Raw genomic sequence first — 24,821 nt, forward strand, 5'->3', positions numbered from 1 at the left:
GGTGGCTTTGCTGTCACCATTCCACTAAGTTCTGCGCCAGACCTCTGTACTCCTTGTCATCATCCTCTGTGATCAGTCCGTCAATCGCAGTCGTCTGAGAACGTCTGCAGAACACAGCTGCCCGTGTTGTGTCTGAAACTTGCAGTGTAGAGGGTGAAAAGATAGGTGGCGATGACCATCCCCTGGGGCACACCCACACTGCAGGTCAGACACACAGTCCCGGGCTCTCACACACTGGGGCCGGTTTGTGAGACAGTTTAGAGTCCACTGTGCTAAGTTAAGGTCCATCCCAGCCCTCTCCAGCTTAGCTTTCGGGGTCATCCAGGTGTCGAGTTATTTGAATGCAGCTGTGTGAGGGGAGGCGTGGACGCTTGATCAAACCTATACACCTTATTCTTTTGGCCCATCATGCTTTGCGCGGAAGATGCAAGCGACTTCCGGTCCTGCACTAGTTTACACTGAGATGATGGGATCCCTTTGTGCAAATCCTCTTTTAATGGGCATTTAGAGACTGAAAACATGCATGAACACCAGCTGTCACAGCTCAAACAGGAACCCGTTACACTCCTTCTGCCTACTGAAGCAGAGAGGTGGGGGGACGATCTTAAACTCTGGCCAAAGCTAACGTACAGTAGCATTTTAGCTACTTTCTGAACTCAGTCACATCCAATTGCGAGGCAATAAACAGACGTAGAACCCAGTCAGAGCCTTAAATCCATCATCGCTAAGTTTTGGGTTTTAGTCTCTACATCAGGTGACATACAAACAGCAGGATGGCTCTTTTAGGTTTATAACAGAAGTCTAAACACGCTTTAAATTATAACTATTCAGAAATTTGTACACATGAAATCATACCTGTTGTTGTTCTTGTGAGACTGCAGTCAGATCTCTTTGCTACTCGGTGTTGCTTCTCCGGAGGTTTGTCATATCCAACAACGGAGTAGGATGCAGGTGTTCCTCTCCGGGTTTTCACAATAAAATGAAGATAATGCACAAATAAAGTTTGTGGTGGTTTTCAAGTTAAGATTTTTCAGTCACATCATTCTGGGTTCCTCATTTCTGGAGAGGAGGTGAAAACCATACAGACGCTCGCAGCCTCACACTGTATCACTCTGGAGGTGCATGTTCTAAATATCGCTCATGTAGATACAAATTTCCTTTTCTCTGGTTGTTAGTACAAACGCGATCAGCACAAGCTCCTTCCTTAGCTGCCTGAGTACATTTTTTGGGGGTAAATATTTTTTAAATCCTCTTCAAATGTTCAAAAAAACTGCTACTAGCAATGAAACCTCACAATACAAACCAATGTGCCACTTCTGGATCCACCTCACTGGATGTTGACTGCATCAACATTTCTTCATGAGGCTTCTCAAGGTGAATAAAAATACAGGTTTAGGTCTTTGGCCCACTTCAGGTCCCCCTCCCCCTATGAGTAGGGCGTTTTGGAGCTGGAGTTGGTTTTCAGCTTTCTCCTCTATTAAGACGTTTCCTCGCATCTCCAAGGAGATTCACTAAACATGGTCTTAATTAAATCTAATTTAATTAGCAGTTCATGTCACCAGCCTTCATTGCAGTGCTGTCTCCCAATACAGGCTGGGTGAGGGGCCGAGTTCTAGAGCTGTTAATGTTCATGTCAGCACAATCAACCAGCCTGCTTCTGTGCACAGGTGTGACCAAGTCACTGCTTTGCAAGTCAAAAGTAAATCACAAGTCTTTACAGTCAAGTCCAAGTCCTTACATTTGAATTTTCAAGACATAAGTCATCTGTCAAACTTGAATTTAATGACAATGATAAAAAATAAATTCCAGAATAAAAGCTTCTTAAAGCTTCATTTATTTGCTCAAACAAGCAGGGAGTGCAACTGGAACTGATTATAAACAAAGTGCTGCTGCAGTTAGCAGTTCAAGATCACACCCAGAACCAAGAATTATTTATGATTTTTGTCCATGTCGTGTCACTTTTGTGCTAAAATATCAAATATGCTCAAGTCATCATCAAGTCAACAGATGTAAGTCAATTCAAGTCGCAAGTCATTGGCGTTTGATTTTATCAAGTCAAGTCAGAAGTCATTCAAATGAAGTCAGAAGTCATTATCCATGCCTTTATCTCCTCCCGTCAAGATTACTGTAACACACACTTCACGTGTTTTAACAAAAAAGCCCTTGACCGCCTTCAGTTGGTCCAGAACTCTGCAGCAAGGCTCCTAACTGGAGCAAACAGAAGAGCTCACATCACTCCTGTTCTGTAGCCTCTGCACTGGTTACCCGTTAACTTTAGAGTTCATTTTAGAATCCTGACTAGAACTTTCAGGGATCTACATGGTCAAGCTCCTCCCTATATTATTGAACTGTTAAAGCCTTATGCTCCAACCCGAGCCCTCAGGTACACACACCAGAACCTTCTAGAAGTTCCATAGACCAGATATAAAAGTCGAGGTGATCGCTCCTTCCAAACTGTTGCACCCCGACTCTGGAATGATCTTCCTTTATCCTTACACAGCATTGACAGTCTGGACACCTTTAAAAAAAACAGCTAAAGACCCTTTTATTTAAAGCTGCTTTTACATAAACCTTTTATTTTCTTATTTTTAACTCAAATTCTTAATCTTTCATCTGTTTATGAAATTTTATAATTTTATGACTATTTTTTCTGATGTTAATGTGATTCTGTTTAGAGATCATTATGATTTCATGACTTTGTTTTATTTTGTTTTGATCTATGTGAAGCACTATGTCTGTTATAAGTGCTATATAAAAAAATTTACTTACTACTTACTCACTAAAATAATGACTGGAGCCTGACTCGAGTCCAAGTCATGTGACTCGAGTCCACATCTCTGCTTCTGTGTAAACTATTTTATGATGCTAAGCTTAAAAGTATTGATTAAATATTAGCCCTTTGATGCATGAATTATGAAATCTTCAACCATGATTTTTTAACAATGTTTTTCATTTGTCTTTAGGTGTGAATGAAACAAATTTCAGCAAATATTTTTTGTAACATTTAATAATTTACAAATAATTTATTACATGTCCACCTCAGTGGACAGCGTGCATTCTGAACATGAAATATGTTGGCTTGACTTACTGAAGTCCAAATGGAGGGGATCAAATGCAATAAAGTCATCAACAGCTGTGCTTAATAGCAATAAATAAATAAATAAATAACAATTTTGAGTACCTGTCCACTGTGGTGACCATTATGTACCAAAGGGTTAAATATTAGGCATTCTTTACCTAAATTATTATGATTACTTTACAAGATTTGGAATTAGGAAATCTCTTAATAACTTATAAAACATTTATACAGCTAATGGATAAAAGCAATCCCATAATAGCTCCAATAGATTATGCTTTACATCTAATGCCTTTCACCAGAATCTATTGTAGCCATTAGTGTTTAATTTAAGAAAACATAAACAATGCATTCAATTCCAACTTTTTAGATAAGTGGCATATCGCTTTATGCAAAAATTATCATTGCAATTTTATATTTGTTTAAAGTGCATCCTCTTCCCAGCAACATGCTCTGGCTCCTCCTGGGAAAGTCAGAAGTGTTTCCGAAACACAAAAGAAATGTGATCTCTCCAGCGAGTTCTGTGCTTCTGCAAGGTCTCCTCCCACTGGGACAAGACTCCTCTCCATGAGAGAAATGAGACTCCTCTCTGCTCTTTACTGATGAAGGGCTTCTTCACCTTTATCTCCAAGACCTTGTCCACATAGAAACAGAAGCCTGTGTTTTTCTCTCTCTACAAAAAAAAATGTCTTAATTATGTAGGAGTTTATTAGAAATCCACAAAAGTTACAGTCTTGAATGAATGAAAGAATGAATGAATGAATGAAATCTTTATTTCGAACATTATAATGAGAATAAAAACAACTATTATAACAATAATAATAATAACTGTCATGACTCTCATTTTTCAGCCTTCATTCAGCTCACCTGGTCCCCTCACCAAGCTCCTGACAAGCCCTGTTTCCCTGGCAACCACCATCAACTCCATTCATCTCACCTGTTCCTGTAATCAGCTTCATCCACTTCACCTGCTCCTGACTCCTCAGCTCATCTCACCTGCTTCCCCTGCTATAAAAGATCCATTCAGCTACCCAGTCTCGGCCAGATTATTGAAAACATTTGCCAGTAAATTCTCCGGCCATCCACCCTGCCTGATCTCTGCCTCCGGATCTCGTTTGTCTCCTGACCCCTGCCTTGAACTCTGCCTGTCATCACGACCCTCGCCTGTCTTCTACCACGTCTCCAGCATGCTCCCTGTACCTGCTTGTGCCGATCTGGTTTTGACTCACGCCTGCCCTCCGACTCTGTCTCCTGCCTCGCCCTCCTCTGGTAACTCCACAAAAATAATTTTTTTTTCTAAATATACTTTTACTGTGTTTGGCGTCATTACGGGTCTTCTGAGTTCTGTTTGTTACACAAAGTCATTGTAGACATTTAAAATAAAATCACACGGATAATCACACAAAAATTTTATTATCATATTCTGTTCGAAAAGGAGTAAGAGGGAGCTAATGCTTATTAAATCCTACCCCCCTTTTCCCATTTGCTCAAGATCAAAAGGAACAATGTCGTTCTCCTAATTCATCATACATTTTCTTTATTCATCTATAGTCAAATGGCCCATTTACACCATTACATACAAAATAGTTCCACATACCTTTTCCAATTATCCACCACACAGCGATTAACTTTCCCTACTACACACACTTACAACACACCACATTTTCTTTTGTACACTTACACCCTCGCACAACTCATTGGATCTTTTTGAGTCAAAATCCCTCTTCCTCCCTGTACCTCATGAAGACCTTATTTTTGTACCACTTTCTAAATTGGGTCATACTTGGACATTGCTTTAAATCACTATTTAATCCATTCCATAATTTTACCCCACAAACAGAGATGCACTGACTTTTTACTGTTGTTCGCACAGACGGGTATTTTAAATTCCATTCCTCTCAAATTATATTGTTTATCTCTATATGAGAAATACTTTTGTATATTACCAGGGAGTAGTTTGTCATTAGCTTTATATATTATTTGTAATGTCAAGAATTGAACAAGGTCAGTAAACTTTATCACTCGTGATTTCAAAAACAGGTTGTTAGTATGATCTCTATAGCCCGCTTTATTAATAATCCTGATAGCTTTCTTCTGTAATTTTATTATTGGTGATAATGTAGTTTTATAAGTGTTGCCCCAGACCTCTGCACAATAATTTAACTATGGTTGCACCAGCGTACAGTATAAAATGTGAAGTATATTGCAATCCAGGAAATGTTTCACTTTATTTAATATGGAAATACTTCTTACAGTTTTGTTGTGAATATGTTTTATATGTTGTTTCCAATTAATTTTATCATTCATTATAACACCCAAAAATGTATAATGATTCACCCCTTCAATAGTTACACCATCAATATTCATCACAATTTGGGTGTTTACTTTGTTATTCCCAAATAACATGTATTTTGTTTTACTTAAATTCTATGATAATTTATTTTTATCAAACCATTTTTTTACTTTAAACATTTCTACAGAAAGTATTTTCATTAGCTTGTTTAATTTTTCCCCAGAACAAAAAATATTTGTGTCATCAGCAAACATTACAAACTTAAATATTTCTGAAACCTTACAAATATCATTAATATATCGAATAAATAACTTTGGACCCAATACTGAACCCTGTGGTACACCACAAGCAATGTCCAAGTCTGTTGACGAAAACTGTCCCTCATTCACATATTGCTTCCTGTGGCTCAAATAACTTGTTAACCACTTCAAAACAATCCCCCTAATCCCGTACCGTTCTAATTTGTTAATTAAAATGCTCAGTTGTGTCAAAGGCCTTCTGAAGATCCAAAAAAATTCCCACAGCAAAATGTGTACGATCTATTGCATTTGTGATTTCCTCAACAGTGTCCATTAATGCTAATGAAGGCGATCTATTAGATCTAAAGCCATACTGACTTTCTGATAATATTATACATTTATCCAAAAATAAATATTATACATTTATCCAAAAATAAATCCAATCTTTTACTAAACAATTTTTCTAGTATTTTTGAGAATTGTGATAGTAATGAAACAGGCCTGTAATTAGAGAAGCTGTGTTTATCTCCAGTCTTGAACAGTGGCACCACTTTAGTTATTTTCATCTGGTTTGGAAATGTTCCAGTTAGAAACGATGAATTACAAATATAAGTAAGTGGTTTTACAATACCCCCAATAACATTTTTCATTGTTTTGCTATCAATGTCATTATAATCAGTTGATGTTTTACTTTCGCATTTATTTATAAATGTATAATCTCCATTTCTTCCACTGCTGTGAGGAACATAAAACAGGGATTTCGCTCCAATTATTAGTACTGTTGTCCATTGACAAATCATCCGGTATTTGTTTTGCCAGGTTTGGCCCAATATTAACAAATAAGTTATTAAATCCATTGGCTATATCCCCCATGTTTTCTATCTTACTATTATTATCAAAAAATACTCTGGGTAATTATGCTGTGTTGTGATTATTAGTCAACGAATAATTTGTAATCTTTACTTACTTTTTTGGATTCATCAATAAATTTGTAAATATGGAAATATTTACCAATTTATTACGTAATTAGGAAATCCTTGGATCTCCTCGGGGCACCATTCCCCTTTTAACAGGGGAAAAATGAATCCACAAGCTCTTTCAATCTGTTGATCCTTTCCGTGAAATCCTTAACGAGCTGCAGTTGTAATTCTATATCAACACAAACAAATCACCTGAGATAATAAATGTTATTGCCAATTAAAATTTTTTAACTAGTATGACCACTTCAGCTCCTCCCAAAGTGTTTAGCCAATCAACATCAACCAACTTATTTTATCAAACGAATAACAAGTAATTAAACAATGGAATGATAATGTGAAATAATGATCTGATAGGTGGGGTAACAAGATGGAGGTAGTTGAAAACCCAAAATGGCTGATTCCTACATCTGGCTCCTGGGATCAAACCACTTGTGGTGTGTGTGTGTGTGTGTGTGTGTGTGTGTGTGTGTGTGTGTGTGTGTGTGTGTGTGTGTGTGTGTGTGTGTGTGTGTGTGTGTGTGTGTGTGTGTGTGTGTGTGTGTGTGTGTGTGTGTGTGTGTGTGTGTGTGTGTGTGTTTTAGCTTGTCTTCTCAAGTACAGACACACAGTGGGCTTAGCTTTTCACAGTAACTCAGTCAAAACACTTCAAACTGCTTCACAAAGATCAATAAACAAAACAAAAGATCAATCAAAGGCAAATGAAAATATCCAATAGTTTGTCAGCCTGGCCACAGCATAAAACTTAGATATTAAACAATGACAAAAACAAAACGCCTTACTTTTAAGATGGTCAGGAGTAGGGTTGTCACGGTATGAAAATGTAACCTCACGGTTATTGTGACCAAAATTATCACGGTTTTCGGTATTATCGCGGTATTTTTTAAACGGTGTTGCATATGTTCAGAAAGCATTGATAGTCCTGTTCTACACAAACTGAAATAGTTTTGAAAAGGTTTAACAGTGTTTATTAAACCTAAAATAACACAACGCCTTAGCAAAAGTGCAACTTTTCACAAGTAAAGGATCAAATGGCTTCTTTTTCTGGAACATGTTACAGTAGTCAGTGCAGGTTTAAATTATACAAATCCAAACATTCAAAACATAAACAATATGTAAACAAATCAAAGAAACACCACTTGTTTTCTCATATACTTGTTTTCTTCATTATCAAAATGAAAATCTAAAACTCCAGTCCACACTTGACCTGAGCACTGTACAAGTCAACCTTAAAACATATGTATTTAAAATAAATATCCACTTTAAACAAATGACTAAAATAACTACTACACTATGTAATCAAATCCAAATATTCAAGTATAAATGGCATTGAATAAGTAAACAAATCAATGACAAGGAACTAATTGTATATTTCTCTTCATCATCAACAAATAAGATGCTTCGTCCAGCAACAGGGTGTCCGTGACACGGTTTAAATGCTGGCAGAGGACGCTGCGGCGACTCGTTGCATTCTCCCTCAACCAAAAGTCCTCACGTCATGCATTTAAGCTAAAATGCTAATGTTAACTTACCTTGCACTGGCTGTAGAGACGTGGGTGATGGTCACGCAGATGTGCCATTAGATTCGAAGTGTTGCTGCCTTTTGCAGACACTTGTTTCCTGCACGTTCTGCAAACGGGATAGCCGTCTTCTATTAACTGTCCCTCAGCATTTTTCAGAAATCCAAAATATGCCCATACTTCCGATTTAGTCCTCTTTGAGGGCTGATGGATGTCCTGGGCGCTGCCGTCTCCTCCTTCGGCCATTATTTCAGCTTCAAAGTTTTGGTGCCGTTGCAAACTAAAAAGTGCGCGCCACGGGAACTTCAGCTGAAGCGACGGTGGCTGGTAAGGGTCACCGCGCCGAAACCGCGGCCACGGTAAACCCACCGAGATAATTTAGTTTTTTAAAAACTGGACGGTTATTTTTATTGTCAACTTTTTTACCGGGGTTTACCGCTATACCGGTTACCGTGACAACCTTAGTCAGGAGGGCGTATTTTGGTACGGAAGAGAAAGAGCCGTCTGTTAATTTGAAGCAATCGCGCGGTTTGATCGCTTGTTCGAACTATTAAGAGTAACGGGAGGAAAAGAGAGATAGAGAAAAAAAAATCTTCTCTGAACGAATTCAAGGCGTCCCTCGTCGTTCGGCTGAAACAGATCAGGTGGCGGTGATCTGTGGATCTTCTCCGGTAGGCCTCACGCATCTGCGTCCGGCACGGTCGGAGCACGGTCGGAGCAGAACCGGGTGGTCTCCTCAAACCAGATGTCTGGAACAAAAGAGAGTTAAGTTTCGTTCTACGCTGGGCTTCATAGCTTTCCACCCTGGGTCTGGGGTTCGACGTCGCTTTGGTGACGTTATCACGTTGCTTCCGGCTAGAGGATCATGGGAAATGAAGTCACTTTTGGCGCTTCCTTTATTTCCTGCTTTTCAATGAGTTCAGATGACAGTTTTTTGGAGAAATTACTGCGTAGCAATTTCTCATGAGGGCAGAACCTCAACAGCTGTCTTGACTGATTTTTTAATAATATTTTTAGTGTGTCCCATATACTTTTTTATATTATTTTTATATATAACTATCCTTTTACTATAGTATTCCTTCCTACTTTTTCTAATAATATTTGTTAACTTATTTTTATATTTTTTATATTTAGATTCTGCCTCTTCTGTTCTTTGCTGTAAGAAATCTTTATCCAATTTATTTTTCTTTTTACAAGCGTTCTGTAGTTCTTTACTAATCCATGGTTGATCTATTTGTTTTTGCTTTACATTCAACGGAATAACTGCACAGTTCTGATTATATATTGTATTAAATATTGTTAAAAATGTTTCATATGCCTTGTCAACTTCAGTTTCTCTACACACGCTGCTCCAGTTTTGTGCCCCCAAATCCTCCCTCAGAGCTCTCATCGCTTCCTGTGACTTTATCCTTTTATAGATTACATTTTTATTTTGCTGACATCTCTGAGAGTTATCCTCAGAAACTACAAAGACTGGCAGGTGGTCACTGATATCACTAATTAATAATCCACTTCTTGCATTGTTTTCAGTATTGTTGGTAAATATATTATCAATTAAAGTAGCACAGTGTGTCTGAATTCTGGTAGGTTTTGTCATTTTAGGATATGAGCTCATGCTGTACATTGTGCTAATAAATTCTTCTGTCATGTTATGCTTCTTTGGATTGAGCAGGTTGATATTGAAATCCCCACAAATATAAACAACTTTTTAATTAATTTTTGAATAAGCCTCTTCCAACCAATCCTTAAAAATGACTATATTAGAGCCTGGGGATCTATAAACACAACTAATTATTGCATATTTCTTTTTTTCCTTAATAATTTCTATTGTTAAACATTCAAAATAATTATCAATCACAGTTGTCATGGTATCAATAACTTTGAAATCCAGGCTTTTATCTACATACATCACCACTCCACCACCACTCTTATTATTTCTGTTTAGAAAGCTAGCTTCATATCCATCTGGTTCAAAGTCCATTCCTTTATCAGGGCAAGCCCATGTTTCAGATGTAGCGATTATTCTAAACTGTTTTGTAAATGACTTTAAATAGTCCTTTATGTTATCAAAATTAGCATACAGGCTTCTACTATTAAAATGAATTGTAGATAATTTACTGTCCTTTTTAAAAGCTTGATTGTACTCCTCCTCTGTGTAGATCTGACAGCTGTCGTTGTTGTGAGAGAAAAAGTAGTTCTCTGGGTCTAAGTGCCTAAGTGAGTCTGTTGATTTATAGTCTGTATAGGTGAAGGTTGTCAGTTCCAGGTCGCTATAACGTGTTGTTCTTTGCACTAAGTAGTTGTTGTTTCTGGATGAAGATGACTGGGTGCTGATAGATCCTGCCATGGTTGTGTGTTATGTTCGTACCTCCAGTTTAGGCTGACTGTTCATACTTATCCAGTTCACTGATGTTTCTGATGACCTTTACTTTAGTTTGCTCTGGTGTTCCGTTTAATTTAATAAATACTTTGTGGTGTGTAGTCCATGTGCGTTGAATCCTTCCTTGTTTTTTTCAGGCTGTGCGCTCTTCTGGCGACATCAGCATTTTTTTAGTCTGGTGATCGTTCATGTACACATTGGAACCCTTCAGCTTTTTCCCTTGTTTTAGCAATGCTACTTTATGCTTTCTGTTAGCAAACCGAAGGACGATGACTGAACTGTCATATGATTATTACACACCCAATTACCTGCTTTGACGCCATTTTCCTGCAAATTATAGTTCTTTGTAGTCCCAGTCTATCGTTTTTTTCCACAATGATACATTTAGACAAACACATCGTACACACATCACACACCCACTACAAACTCCCGACACACTCACACACCACTACGAACGTTTTGATGACTCACGGACCCGCCAAACAGTACATCCTCCCTCCTCGAAGCGGTTGACGCGATTACAGCGCCGGGTGATGTTTAAGTTTCCGTTTCCTCATGTTTTTATTCATGCAGTATTCTTTATTATTGTTATTACTATTAGTGAGAGAAAAGGAAAACTATATACCACTGAAAATTTAGCTACAAATATTCAACATTATAATTTTAGACTCCTGCTTATTATTATTATTTATGTTTTCGTTTTTGTTACAGTTTACATAAATGAGTGTATCTCAGAAACTAATTTATGGAAGCACTTTAAATAAATGTATGGTTATTTGAAAGGATTGTATGCAATTTTTTTTCATAGAAATTTTGAGGGATAAAGGTGTGGCCTTTTTGTATAATTAAAAATATGTGTAAAAACAAAAAACGATTTTCAATTTCTGTATAGATAATTGCATTTTTTAGTCAAATATTTTGTTGCTATGAACATTTTACATACACATTATTATTATTAACATTATTATTAACATTAGAATGTAAGGGTTGTAATGGTGTATAGAAAGTTGAAATACTCCCAAAAATGGCACCACAGCATCAAGGCCAGATTATAATATGGGCAAACTGGGCACAGGCCCGGGGGCCCCACAGCCACAAGGGGGCCCACGCAAGCAGCAGTCTTTTTATTTGTTTATTTTTTTGTGCAGCAGCCTTAACGTTGGAGAAAAATGTTGACAAGTAATTAAAATTGTGCCCACATTTTCTAAGTTAACACACATCTCTTTTAACAACGGTAGTTTCTGCTTCAGCCCTCTCCCCCCTCCCCCTGCGCAGTGGCCACAAACTCACTGATGCGCCTGCAGCCTCTCAGAGTTCCTGCTGATCTAAACATTGAAAGAATCATTTAATTTTTTGTTCATCACTTCGGATTACCTTCAATGGTGTCTGTTTGTTGCAACCAGCAGGTACAAAAACTAACTTGTTTTTATTTGACTATTTTTCTGTCCTGTCTGTTTATTATCTTCCTGCATCTCCTCTCAATCCTAAAGAAAAACTGCTACCTGGGTTCATATATATTTACCTCATGAGTTACCTTTGAACTGCTGTTAAAAAAGATCTACCGACGGCAAAAACAGTAGAGTGCTCGCCGGCCGCATCAGTTGTCACCGAGGACAAAACAGGTGATGCGCCCCGATCCACAGCAGCGAAACGCATCAGGCATAAATAAAAGACAGAAAACATAAAAGGATATGAGCCGACATGAACGACTGCATGTTAAATTTGTTTTTGAGGTGGAGACACTTTGAGAATGCTTCTGTGGCCGTGTTCAGGAGGCAGCTGTCTGGAGCGCATCAACGATCAGAGCTCTGCGCCTCTCAGCTCTAAATAATCCCAGCAGAGTCCACATAGATAATGTAATATACAGTTGTGGTCAGAGGTTTACATACACTTGTAAAAAATATAATATAATGGCTCTACTGAGTGTCCCGTTATTTCTAAAACTCTGATTTTTCTCTGATAGAGTGATTGGAACAGATACTTCTTTGTCACAAAAAACATTCATGAAGTTTGGTTCTTTGATGTCTTTATTATGGGTTAACAGAGAAAAGTGATCACATTTGCTGGGTCACAAATATACATACAGCAACATGAACTAGCAATTTTGGTGACTTAGAAACGTGTCAGTGAACTGAGCTTCATAGCATGGCCTCTTAACTTCTTGTGAGTGACTATGAGTGACTACAGCGGGTGACTTCTCTTAGGCCAGGTAAATAGGGCTCATTGGATACAAGCGCCCACAAACGCTACAATGGGAAAGTCAAAGGAGCTCAGCATGGATCTGAAAAAGCGAATTATTGACTTGAACAAGTCAGGAAAGTCACTTGGGGCCATTTCAAAGCAGCTGCAGGTCCCAAGAGCAACAGTGCAAACAATTGTTTGTAAGTATAAGGTGCATGGCACTGTTTCATCACTGCCAAGATCAGGAAGAAAACGCAAGCTATCACCTGCTGCTGAGATAAAATTGGTCAAGAGGGTAAAGAGTGAACCAAGAATCACCAAAAAGCAGATCTGCCAAGAGTTAGAAGCTGCTGGAACACAGGTGTCATTGTCCACAGTCAAACCTGTTTTGCATCTCCATGGACTGGAGGCTGCCGTGCAAGAAGGAAGCACTTGCTCCAAAAGCGGCACCTTAAGGCTCGACTGAAGTTTGCTGCTGATCACATGGACAAAGATAAGACCTTCTGGAGGAAAGTTCTGTGGTCAGACGAAACGAAAATCGAGCTTTTTGGCCACAATGCCCAGCAACATGTTTGGAGGAGAAAAGGTGAGGCCTTTAACCCCAAGAACACCATGCCTACAGTCAAGCATGGTGGTGGGAATATTATGCTGTGGGGCTGTTTTGCTGCCAATGGAACTGGTGCTTTACAGAGAGTAAATGGGATAATGAAGAAGGAGGATTACCTTCACATTCTTCAACATAACCTAAAATCATCAGCACGAAGGTTGGGTCTTGGGCGCAGTTGGGTGTTCCAACAGGACAATGACCCCAAACACACATCAAAAGTGGTAAAGGAAAGGCTAAATCAGGCTAGAATAAGGGTTTTAGAATGGCCTTCCCAAAGTCCTGACTTAAACCCCATTGAAAACATGTGGACAGTGCTGAAGAAACAAGTCCATGTCAGAAAGCCATCAAATTTAACTGAACTTCACCAAAGAGGAGCGGTCAAAGATTCAACCAGAAGCTTGCCAGAAGCTTGTGGATGGCTACCAAAGCGCCTAATTGAAGTGAAAATGCCTAAGGGACATGTAACAAATATTAGCACTGCTGTATGTATATTTGTGACCCAGCAAATGTGATCACTTTTCTCTGTTAACCCATAATAAAGACATTAAAGAACCGAACTTCATGAATGTTTTTTGTGACAAAGAAGTATCTGTTCCAATCACTCTATCAGAGAAAAATCAGAGTTTTAGAAATAACGGGACACTCAGTAGAGCCATTATATTTTTTACAAGTGTATGTAAACTTCTGACCACAACTGTAAATAGAACCATGATCGTTTATGAGCAACAAAATAGTCTACAGTCCATCTTCCCTAATGTGTTTGTGGCCCTGCAGATTTTTCTAAGTCTACCTGCACATCTTATATGTACCTCTCAACGTAGGACTCTGTCATAAGGGTACCGCACCGTCAGCTATGTCAGCCCAGACAAGAGCAGAGAAAATAGAGAAAGAATAGAGGATAATTCTGTCTGGATGTGGATGGAGATTACATTTTACAGCAGCCTGATCATCATTTAAATACGTAAACCATCACGTCTTCTAGTCCACGCTATCAGCATTATTTTAATGTGTGTGTGTGTGTGTGTGTGTGTGTGTGTGTGTGTGTGTGTGTGTCCAGTAACACATTAATGTTACAATTGAACAGTTTCACTTCATGTAGGCTAGGAACGTTTCACCTGCCGTGGCCCGACCGCTTCTGCTCCACAAAAACTTTGTGCGTGATCAAATGTCTCTACAGGTGCTTTCTGAGCTGAAGAGGCTATTCTGCCTCAGACTGGATGCGTCATGCGTCTCCATATTAGAGATGGGAACAAGCGCTGTTCAGCCAAAGTTTCATAATTTCATAAAAAGAACATTTTTCCAAGTGACACATCCCTCAGAGAGACCGGGTTTCCAGACCGCTTCAGTGGGAGGAAATCTTACCGCATGAGCTGTGGTTCTGCACTGCGCTGCGAACCCCTCTACAGATCTTCAGCCCACCATCCATCGTGTGCGCTGCAAGCTGCGCTGAGCACAGTGTCCAGTAAGCACATTGCACATTGTGCCCAGGGGCCCCTGCAATGATAATCCGGCCCTGCACAGCATGTAAAAATGTAAATATAAGGTCTGGCGGACTTGTTCTATGGTAGGTCTTAAAGGGTTAAAACAATAAATTTGGTTCATATGTAAGAATAGTTACATTATTTTAAGTAATGCTATTTCTACAGAATTGTTTTTCCTTTAAAGACCAAGCATAGTATGAAATGCATAAAAAGGAGTCATTTTTACTTTCTTAGAAATCAGTTTTTCTAGTGCTTTAGTTTTAGAGTTTGTTGTTGCATTAGTTTATAGGTTCAGAGTAAGGCACTGTTGTTTTAGTTAGAGTTAGAAGATGGAGAATCTGAGTGGGAAAATGTGTTTGTAGAGGATTAAAAGTTTTAAGCAGATCAAGAACAGATTTCTCAGAAACTACAAATGCACTTTTATCATTCTTGAGTGACCAGAACACTCCTCACACTTGTTTACAAAGCTGCTAATGCACTCTCAAGCCACAGAACGGGTAAACGTTCAATCAGAGTCACTGGTGTGGATGCACAAGTTGGGCTGATGTTTGTTATTGCCTTTGGTGTTTAACCGCTAAATGAATTAAAGACAAATTATCTGGCCCTTTAACTTCACTGGCCTTTTCAGAAGTTAAAATGCATTTGGCCATTTCCACAGTAGCTTCCACACCCCCACTAACTATCTCTAAACGACTCATTAGACGCATCCTGCGGAAATGTTCCTGGAAAAGAGGAAAAAACATTAGTTTTTATTTTTTTGGTTTTCTTCAATCCCAGGGTACTCATCTTGTTTATGGCTTGTTCAAACATGTCACACCTTCCAATTTCCAAAGAATACTAAACTTGCAGCCTCTTACACAACCGCTGCAACAAATCATCAGTGCACCACTGCCTGCTCTAAACTCCCTCACCCAAAATATTTCATGCATGTCAACACTCAAACGTCCTCTGAGGATACACTAAGTAGACGTGTACGCTGTTGCAAATTCTTCTGCAAATAAAGAGTTAAATTACAGTAAGTTGTACAAGAAGAAAAACAAGCATACTAAAGATGACTCACAAGGAGGGGAACCAGTTATGTGCAGAACACGATCTAGGAAGGGTTCATATACAGGAAGTAACTAAATGCATGTTATAAATTCTTAAAAATAACTAATGTGATTTAATGCGGTTGCAAGGGTGGAAACCCTCCTTAACAGCTTTTCACTTTGGTGTGGTTCGGTGTCATTCCTGAGTGTGTGTCTGAGCCAGAGTGGTTGCAAGTGATGTCACCATGCAGGTTTCTGTGCTGCACAGGAGGAGGAAGACCAGTCCCACTTAGAGGAGTCTTGAAAGACTTGAGTGTGAGAAGAGAGTTTCATCCTTCCACAGCTGCGACAGCTGTTAGACGAGGCTGAGAGGCAGAGGAGAAGCACGCGGAGGCAACGCTGCTGTTGAGAAGAGGAGCTGCTTTCAGAAATTCACCAGTAAGGCAGTTTTGACTTTTTAACACTAGAAGAGGATTTCAACTCAAGCAGGCAAGGCTTTGTGCTTTACAGCTGGAAGAATTGAAGGATGTGCTTGTCAGCACTTTGAAGTCTAATCTTAATTTAAAGAGGAGCTACTGGGAAGACAAGTGATTAACAACTATCCGGTGTTTACAAAAGAGATGAGGATTCAGAGAGGTATTATTGTAATTTCAGCTGATGGGGTGGAGTTTGTTTTCCTAAACATCCGTTCTAGTAGAGTAAGTTGCTTTAAATGTAATTTTGTTCATGCATTTTACACGTTTTAGTAGGGATGTCCCGATCCTATCACATGATCGGAAATCGGCCCCGATCACGTGGTTTCAGACTCGATTGGGATTCGGGCTTTACTTCCCAATCCAAGCCCCGATACGGACTCGGATACTGGGTTCAAATTACAGGAGAGCAACTTGGTTCTCCTTACAGGTTGTCAGGCTCCCCTGATGCCCTTAACTTACACACCCAGAAGGAGCACAGAGATCCAGTTTCTACCTTTATTATATTATTTATAAGGACTCAGAGTAGCGGGGATTCTTTTGGGCAGAGCGGCAGACAGACCGCTGATTATTCATGAACTCCAGCTGCGTTCTGCACACGGCCACAGCAACATTTTCAAAGTTTCTAAGTGGCGTCACCAAAAAATATATAATTAACACACAATCATTTGTGTCCGTTCATTTTCTCTCTGGTAAGTTCTGTCTGTATTTGAGCACGACGTGTGGACGCGCTCGCGCTGCAGCGCTCGTCACTGGCGCAGCCGGGCAGCGCAGCACACACTCCACTTTTTTAGCGGACAATAGATCGATTTGATCTGCTGGTTAAAAAGTTACTTGTGAGGTGAAAAAAAAGGAAGCAGGCAGGAGTTTTTCTGGAGGACTGGGAGATGCAGGAAGGTCAGAGACAGACAGGACAGGGAGATCAGAGACAGACAGGACAGGAAGATCAGAGACAGACAGGACAGGAAGGTTAGAGACAGACAGGACGGGACGATCAGAGACAGACAGGACAGGACGATCAGAGACAGACAGGACAGGAAGGTTAGAGACAGACAGGACAGGAAGATCAGAGACAGACAGGACAGGAAGATCAGAGACAGACAGGACAGGAAGATCAGAGACAGACAGGACAGGAAGATCAGAGACAGACAGGACAGGAAGATCAGAGACAGACGGGACAGGAAGATCAGAGACAGACGGGACAGGAAGGTCAGAGACAGACGGGACAGGAAGATCAGAGACAGACGGGACAGGAAGATCAGAGACAGACAGGACCGGAAGATCACAGACAGAAAGGACAGGAAGATCAGAGAAAGACAGGACAGGAAGATCAGAGACAGACAGGACAGGAAGATCAGAGACAGACAGGACAGGAAGATCAGAGACAGACAGGACAAGAGGGTTAGAGACAGACAGGACAAGAGGGTTAGAGACAGACAGGACAAGAAGGTTAGAGACAGACAGGACAGGACGATCAGAGACAGACAGGACAGGACGATCAGAGACAGACAGGACAGGACGATCAGAGACAGACAGGACAGGACGATCAGAGACAGACAGGACAGGACGATCAGAGACAGACAGGACAGGAAGATCAGAGACAGACAGGACAGGAAGATCAGAGACAGACAGGACAGGAAGATCAGAGACAGACAGGACAGGAAGATCAGAGACAGACAGGACAGGAAGATCAGAGACAGACAGGACAAGAGGGTTAGAGACAGACAGGACAAGAAGGTTAGAGACAGACAGGACAAGAAGGTTAGAGACAGACAGGACAGGACGATCAGAGACAGACAGGACAGGACGATCAGAGACAGACAGGACAGGACGATCAGAGACAGACAGGACAGGAAGGTTAGAGACAGACAGGACAGGAAGATCAGAGACAGACAGGACAGGAAGATCAGAGACAGACAGGACAAGAGGGTTAGAGACAGACAGGACAAGAGGGTTAGAGACAGACAGGACAAGAAGGTTAGAGACAGACAGGACAGGACGATCAGAGACAGACAGGACAGGACGATCAGAGACAGACAGGACAGGACGATCAGAGACAGACAGGACAGGACGATCAGAGACAGACAGGACAGGAAGATCAGAGACAGACAGGACAGGAAGATCAGAGACAGACAGGACAGGAAGATCAGAGACAGACAGGACAGGAAGATCAGAGACAGACAGGACAAGAGGGTTAGAGACAGACAGGACAAGAAGGTTAGAGACAGACAGGACAAGAAGGTTAGAGACAGACAGGACAGGACGATCAGAGACAGACAGGACAGGACGATCAGAGACAGACAGGACAGGACGATCAGAGACAGACAGGACAGGAAGATCAGAGACAGACAGGACAGGAAGATCAGAGACAGACAGGACAGGAAGATCAGAGACAGACAGGACAAGAGGGTTAGAGACAGACAGGACAAGAAGGTTAGAGACAGACAGGACAAGAAGGTTAGAGACAGACAGGACAGGACGATCAGAGACAGACAGGACAAGACGATCAGAGACAGACAGGACAGGACGATCAGAGACAGGCAGGACAGGAAGATCAGAGACAGACAGGACAGGAAGATCAGAGACAGACAGGACAGGAAGATCAGAGACAGACAGGACAAGAGGGTTAGAGACAGACAGGACAAGAAGGTTAGAGACAGACAGGACAAGAAGGTTAGAGACAGACAGGACAGGACGATCAGAGACAGACAGGACAGGACGATCAGAGACAGACAGGACAGGACGATCAGAGACAGACAGGACAGGACGATCAGAGACAGACAGGACAGAACGATCAGAGACAGACAGGACAGGACGATCAGAGACAGACAGGACAGGACGATCAGAGACAGACAGGACAGGACGATCAGAGACAGACAGGACAGGAAGATCAGAGACAGACAGGACAGGAAGATCAGAGACAGACAGGACAGGAAGATCAGAGACAGACAGGACAAGAGGGTTAGAGACAGACAGGACAAGAAGGTTAGAGACAGACAGGACAAGAAGGTTAGAGACAGACAGGACAGGACGATCAGAGACAGACAGGACAGGACGATCAGAGACAGACAGGACAGGACGATCAGAGACAGACAGGACAGGACGATCAGAGACAGACAGGACAGAACGATCAGAGACAGACAGGACAGGACGATCAGAGACAGACAGGACAGGACGATCAGAGACAGACAGGACAGGACGATCAGAGACAGACAGGACAGGACGATCAGAGACAGACAGGACAGGAAGATCAGAGACAGACAGGACAGGAAGATCAGAGACAGACAGGACAGGAAGATCAGAGACAGACAGGACAGGAAGATCAGAGACAGACAGGACAAGAGGGTTAGAGACAGACAGGACAAGAAGGTTAGAGACAGACAGGACAAGAAGGTTAGAGACAGACAGGACAGGACGATCAGAGACAGACTGGACAGGACGATCAGAGACAGACAGGACAGGACGATCAGAGACAGACAGGACAGGACGATCAGAGACAGACAGGACAGGAAGATCAGAGACAGACAGGACAGGAAGATCAGAGACAGACAGGACAGGAAGATCAGAGACAGACAGGACAAGAGGGTTAGAGACAGACAGGACAAGAAGGTTAGAGACAGACAGGACAAGAAGGTTAGAGACAGACAGGACAGGACGATCAGAGACAGACAGGACAGGACGATCAGAGACAGACAGGACAGGACGATCAGAGACAGACAGGACAGGAAGATCAGAGACAGACAGGACAGGAAGATCAGAGACAGACAGGACAGGAAGATCAGAGACAGACAGGACAAGAGGGTTAGAGACAGACAGGACAAGAAGGTTAGAGACAGACAGGACAAGAAGGTTAGAGACAGACAGGACAGGACGATCAGAGACAGACAGGACAGGACGATCAGAGACAGACAGGACAGGACGATCAGAGACAGACAGGACAGGAAGATCAGAGACAGACAGGACAGGAAGATCAGAGACAGACAGGACAAGAGGGTTAGAGACAGACAGGACAAGAAGGTTAGAGACAGACAGGACAAGAAGGTTAGAGACAGACAGGACAGGACGATCAGAGACAGACAGGACAGGACGATCAGAGACAGACAGGACAGGACGATCAGAGACAGACAGGACAGGACGATCAGAGACAGACAGGACAGGACGATCAGAGACAGACAGGACAGGAGGGTCAGAGACAGACAGGACAGGAAGATCAGAGACAGACAGGACAGGAGGGTCAGAGACAGACAGGACAGGAGGGTCAGAGACAAACAGGACAGGAAGACGGGAAAATAAAAACCAAGAAAACAAAACAAAGCTCATAAATAAATAAAATGTAGGTAGAGTGATCCCACTACACGTTTGTACCTGTATGAAGCAATACTTTATCAGCATGTAGTATTTATATAGGTGATACAATTCAGATCATCTTCAAAACTCCGTCCCATGGCCAGGGGCGTATCTAAGCATTTTGGGGGCCGAGGCAAAATAGACCCCTGCCAGGTATTTTAAGTTGAAGTGCTATCTGTTTTATAATAGACTTTTTATATTTGCAATAAAGTCCAAAAGTGAAGAATTTATGTTATTTCTTACTTGATTGTTCACGCTACCTCACAGAAGTGATCTGTTGTTAAAAATTAAAATAAAAAAGGTAATTAAATAAAAAATAGGGAACATTCTGGAACTCTTTCTTCCTTTTCTTTCTTTTTATGTATCGAAAGTATCGGATTGGGACTCGCTATTGGCAGATTCTCAAAATCAAATAACTTGGACTCGGACTCGAGGGCAAAAATACCTGATCGGGACATCCCTACTTTATCGTCTTCCTTCCAGTATTTTTGTGTTCAGAGATTTTTAAAAAATCAGCTTTTACTCTTAATGCTTTCTGCAGAAGTTTAGCTGCATTTTCTATGCAAGTTAGTCATTTTTCATTAAAACTTTAAATCCCTGAAACACAAAATATTTAACAAACATAATGAATAAAACCAATTGATGCATGCATAAAAACTCATAATTTGTTAACTTTTTCAATTAATCAAAACATCTAACCCATTTTAACAAGTATGATATATATATATATATATATATATATATATATATATATATATATTTTTTTTTTTTTTTTTTTGCACTAACAAAGTAACAAGTGGTACATGTGGTGCATCTTAGAAAAACATTTGCAGACACTTGTTGGGTGGAGGTAGAAAGAGGAAGTGGCCAGCCTTAAAGACATGCAGCAGACGGTGTCTGAAAATGATGCTCTGATGAAACAAGGACCAAAGTCAGCATTTAGACAAATGACTACCAAGTTTATTTCTATACTATGGGGCTTTTTAAAACAGCATGACCGCTGACCAAAGTGCTGAACAAAGATGCAAAGTCCAACAATAATAGAAACAGCATAAAAACAGACAATGATAAAATCAGCATTCAAAAGCAGGATACATGTAATGGGGCCTTAAGAGTGGACTTAAGGCGAGCTAGCGATGGGGCTTGCCTCACGTGCAGAGGAAGCTCATTCCAGAGATTCTGGGCAGCGTAAGAAAATGCTCGCTCCCCACAGGAACAGGTGATCCATTGACCTTAATGATGGTGATGGCACTTTTGGATTGATGACATTGGACAGAGGGGAAGGGGCCTGGGTGGGAAGAATTTTATAAACAAAGACAAATAATCCAAACAGGGGTCAGAAATCTTTGACTCCAGGTCAAGTTTTCTTCGGGAATTCACATGATAATCTTTTGTTTTTAGTATTTTTTTAAATCCATGCAAATAAATTGTGCAGCATGTTGGCTGCTGAAAATAAAAGGACAAGCGCAGTTGTGGTGCGTTTAAATGACCGAGATTATCTACATAACGCAGAGATCGCTTCTACAGATGAAAGGCAAACGAGTTCAGTTTCCGTCACACTGACTGATGAACTATTTCGCTCTGACTCGGGTGGAAATAAACATGTTTCTATAACATAATCTGCATGTTTCTATTTGAGAGAATTTGGGTTAGGAAGCATCTTTTAAAAAATGCCCTTTTTAGAACTAAACCTGACTGAAGAAACAGACACCAGTCATGCAGACTTTCCAAACCGGACTAGATGCTTGTCACGTGACAGGATGAAGGTCGTGAAATGCTTATCTGCTCTGGGTATTTCCTCTGAAGACTGCACAGCAATAAAAAATAGGTTATCTCAGAAACAATCTGCCACAAAACAGTGTCTGCAGCAGATTTCTTCCACTTTAGTATTTTCAGAGCTTTTGCAGTTTTCACCATGTGGATTTTCTCTGTCTCAGCAGCTGTGAGCAGACATGCAGGATCCCAACCTGACAGACGTCGTGGAGAGCAACTTCTCCAAGTGCCCGTCCATCGATGAGTTCCGTAACCAGGTCTACTCCACGTCCTACACCCTCATCTTTGTCCTGGGTTTCGTGGGGAACATCTTCGCCTTGGCGGTTCTGATCAAAACGTGGCGCCAGAGCTCGCCGTTTCACGTCTACATGATGAACTTGGCCATGTCGGATCTGCTGTGTGTTCTGACGCTGCCTCTCCGGGTCCTGTACTATGTGAGGAAGGGCCACTGGGAGCAGGGGGATTTCCTCTGTCGCATCAGCTCCTACTTCCTGTACGTGAACCTCTACTGCAGCATTTACTTCATGACCGCCATGTCCGTCACTCGTTTCGTGGCCATCGTGTTCCCAGTCCAGAACCTGCACCTGGGGACGGTGAATCGTGCACGTATTGTGTGTTTGGGCATTTGGATCTTCAGCAGTACAACGTCTGCCCCCTTTTTGATGTCTGGTCAGCACTACAACAACGTAACAAAGAAAACCGAGTGCTTCGAGCCACCGTCACCCTCGAGCGATCGCCTCCTAAAGCTCCAGACTCTAAACTACGTGGGTCTGACACTCGGCTTCATCCTGCCCTTCCTGATCATCCTGGTCTGTTACGCTGGTATCATCCGAGCTCTCCTATCTCGTACCCTGGCTTCTCACCAGCAGCAGAATTCAGCCTCAAAAGCCATCAAAATGATTGTGATCGTCTTCATGACCTTCCTGATCAGCTTCATGCCATACCACGTGCAGCGCACCATCCACCTGGACTTTCTGTCCCGGAAAGACTCCTCCTGCGAAGAGCAGACCTTTATGCACAAATCTGTCGTGGTGACGCTGTGCCTGGCTGCGTCCAACTCGTGCTTTGACCCTCTGCTCTATTTCTTCTCCGGTGAGGGTTTTCGAAGCCGCTTGTCTTCTATACGCCAGACCATGAGATTCAGCTCCCAGAGGCTTACAGCTAAGATGAAGCCCACCACGGTCTCTGAAGCCCAAGAAAGCCAGCAACTGGATGTCAGTTAAGCTTCAGCAGGTGTAGCGGTTACACAACAAGAAGACCAGGATGTATTTTAGGGGTTGTCCGCTAAAATATTTTCCGTAAGGGCTGATGTACTGGAGCTGGTTCTTATAGTTGTTCCATAAAGGATAGAACCGGTTAGGTTTTCCATGGCTAAAGGGCAACCTGAAGGAATAGATGTCAATCATCTCTTTATTAATAGTTTTTTTGTCCATTCTGTTCTAGTGCTCCTTGCAAATTCAACCAAACATTTTAGTTTTACTCTTTTAGAAATGTAACTTTGTTAACATCAGAATGCCGGCTCTAAGCTGACCTCACTGGACCAATCCTGCTGGAAATCGAATGATGTCCTCGTTTGTTTCTAAGCAGATTGGGAATTTAAACAAAGTCATTGTTGGGTTTGATAATCCCACCCCTAGCCCCCTTAAAAAAAAAAAAAAAAAGCAGCTTTTTGATCCGGAGCAGCAAAGAGTTGGTACTTTAGTAGCACTGAACTAGCACTGGAACAGGTTTGGTTGGGAAAAGAAACCCTCAGTCACTCAGGAAGAAGGAAATTCTATTTAAAAGCGATTGGAAGAAAACGATGTAGCATTTCTACTGCTTTATTCCTAGTTTTTATTCAAATGTTCAGCAAGTGACAAAATTCATGAAGACGTATATTTATTTATTAGAAAAAATGTGCTTTTGCCCTTATTTAAGTCAGGTACTGATATAATATAAAGTTACTGTAATCCACTGGTTATGATAGAATTACTAATATATGAATGATCTCAGTGTAAAAATGACTTTTGGATGTTTAAACTTATCTTTTTAGCTCGACTTTCATGAATGTTGTGTTGTTTTAATACAGTGTGTGAAGGTACAAATTCATTATGTGAAACTCTGTGGAAAAAATATCGTAATAAAGTTATATTCTGTAAAAATGTATTACTTCTGTACTTATTCTTTTATTACATTTTTATTACATTTATTTTGTTGAATAATTATTACAAAGGTTTGGTGTCTGTTGGGTCTCGTTTTGATTCCTCAAACTTGTGTTTGTTTGAATAAGCTTTTATTGTGAAGTCTGATATTGTCACTACTGTTGGGATCAGCAAGTGTGGCGTTAGGGGAGCAGAGAGGAACGTTTAGTTTTGTTTGTATAATATCAGGCAGGGAGACGAACACCAAACTTTGTTTGCACAGTAAATATGAAACATCTAGAAGGTTCCGCAGAAATCTAAAAACA

The 24,821-nt window shown here is 41.0% G+C and overlaps 1 protein-coding gene across 4 annotated transcripts in view; it reads left to right on the top strand.

Annotated features, from left to right (window-relative positions):
* cysltr1 (cysteinyl leukotriene receptor 1) overlaps positions 1 to 24,520 on the top strand; it is a 57,786-nt gene extending 33,266 nt beyond the window's left edge. Inside the window, exons 1-3 of one of the 4 annotated variants that reach the window (XM_054738292.2) lie at positions 3,896 to 4,345; positions 16,051 to 16,220; positions 22,543 to 24,520. In XM_054738292.2, coding sequence (XP_054594267.1) covers positions 22,555 to 23,598 — 1,044 coding nt within the window. In that variant the 5' untranslated portion in view covers positions 3,896 to 4,345; positions 16,051 to 16,220; positions 22,543 to 22,554 and the 3' untranslated portion in view covers positions 23,599 to 24,520. Of the gene's footprint in view, positions 1 to 3,895; positions 4,346 to 13,981; positions 16,221 to 22,539 lie in introns of those variants that run through there. The other 3 variants (XM_070549239.1, XM_054738293.2, XM_015944269.3) reach the window with 3 other exon arrangements.
* The last annotated feature ends 301 nt before the right edge of the window (positions 24,521 to 24,821 follow it).

This window comes from Nothobranchius furzeri, chromosome 1 (genome assembly GCF_043380555.1).
Source record: "Nothobranchius furzeri strain GRZ-AD chromosome 1, NfurGRZ-RIMD1, whole genome shotgun sequence".
In the NCBI taxonomy this organism is placed as follows: domain Eukaryota; kingdom Metazoa; phylum Chordata; class Actinopteri; order Cyprinodontiformes; family Nothobranchiidae; genus Nothobranchius; species Nothobranchius furzeri.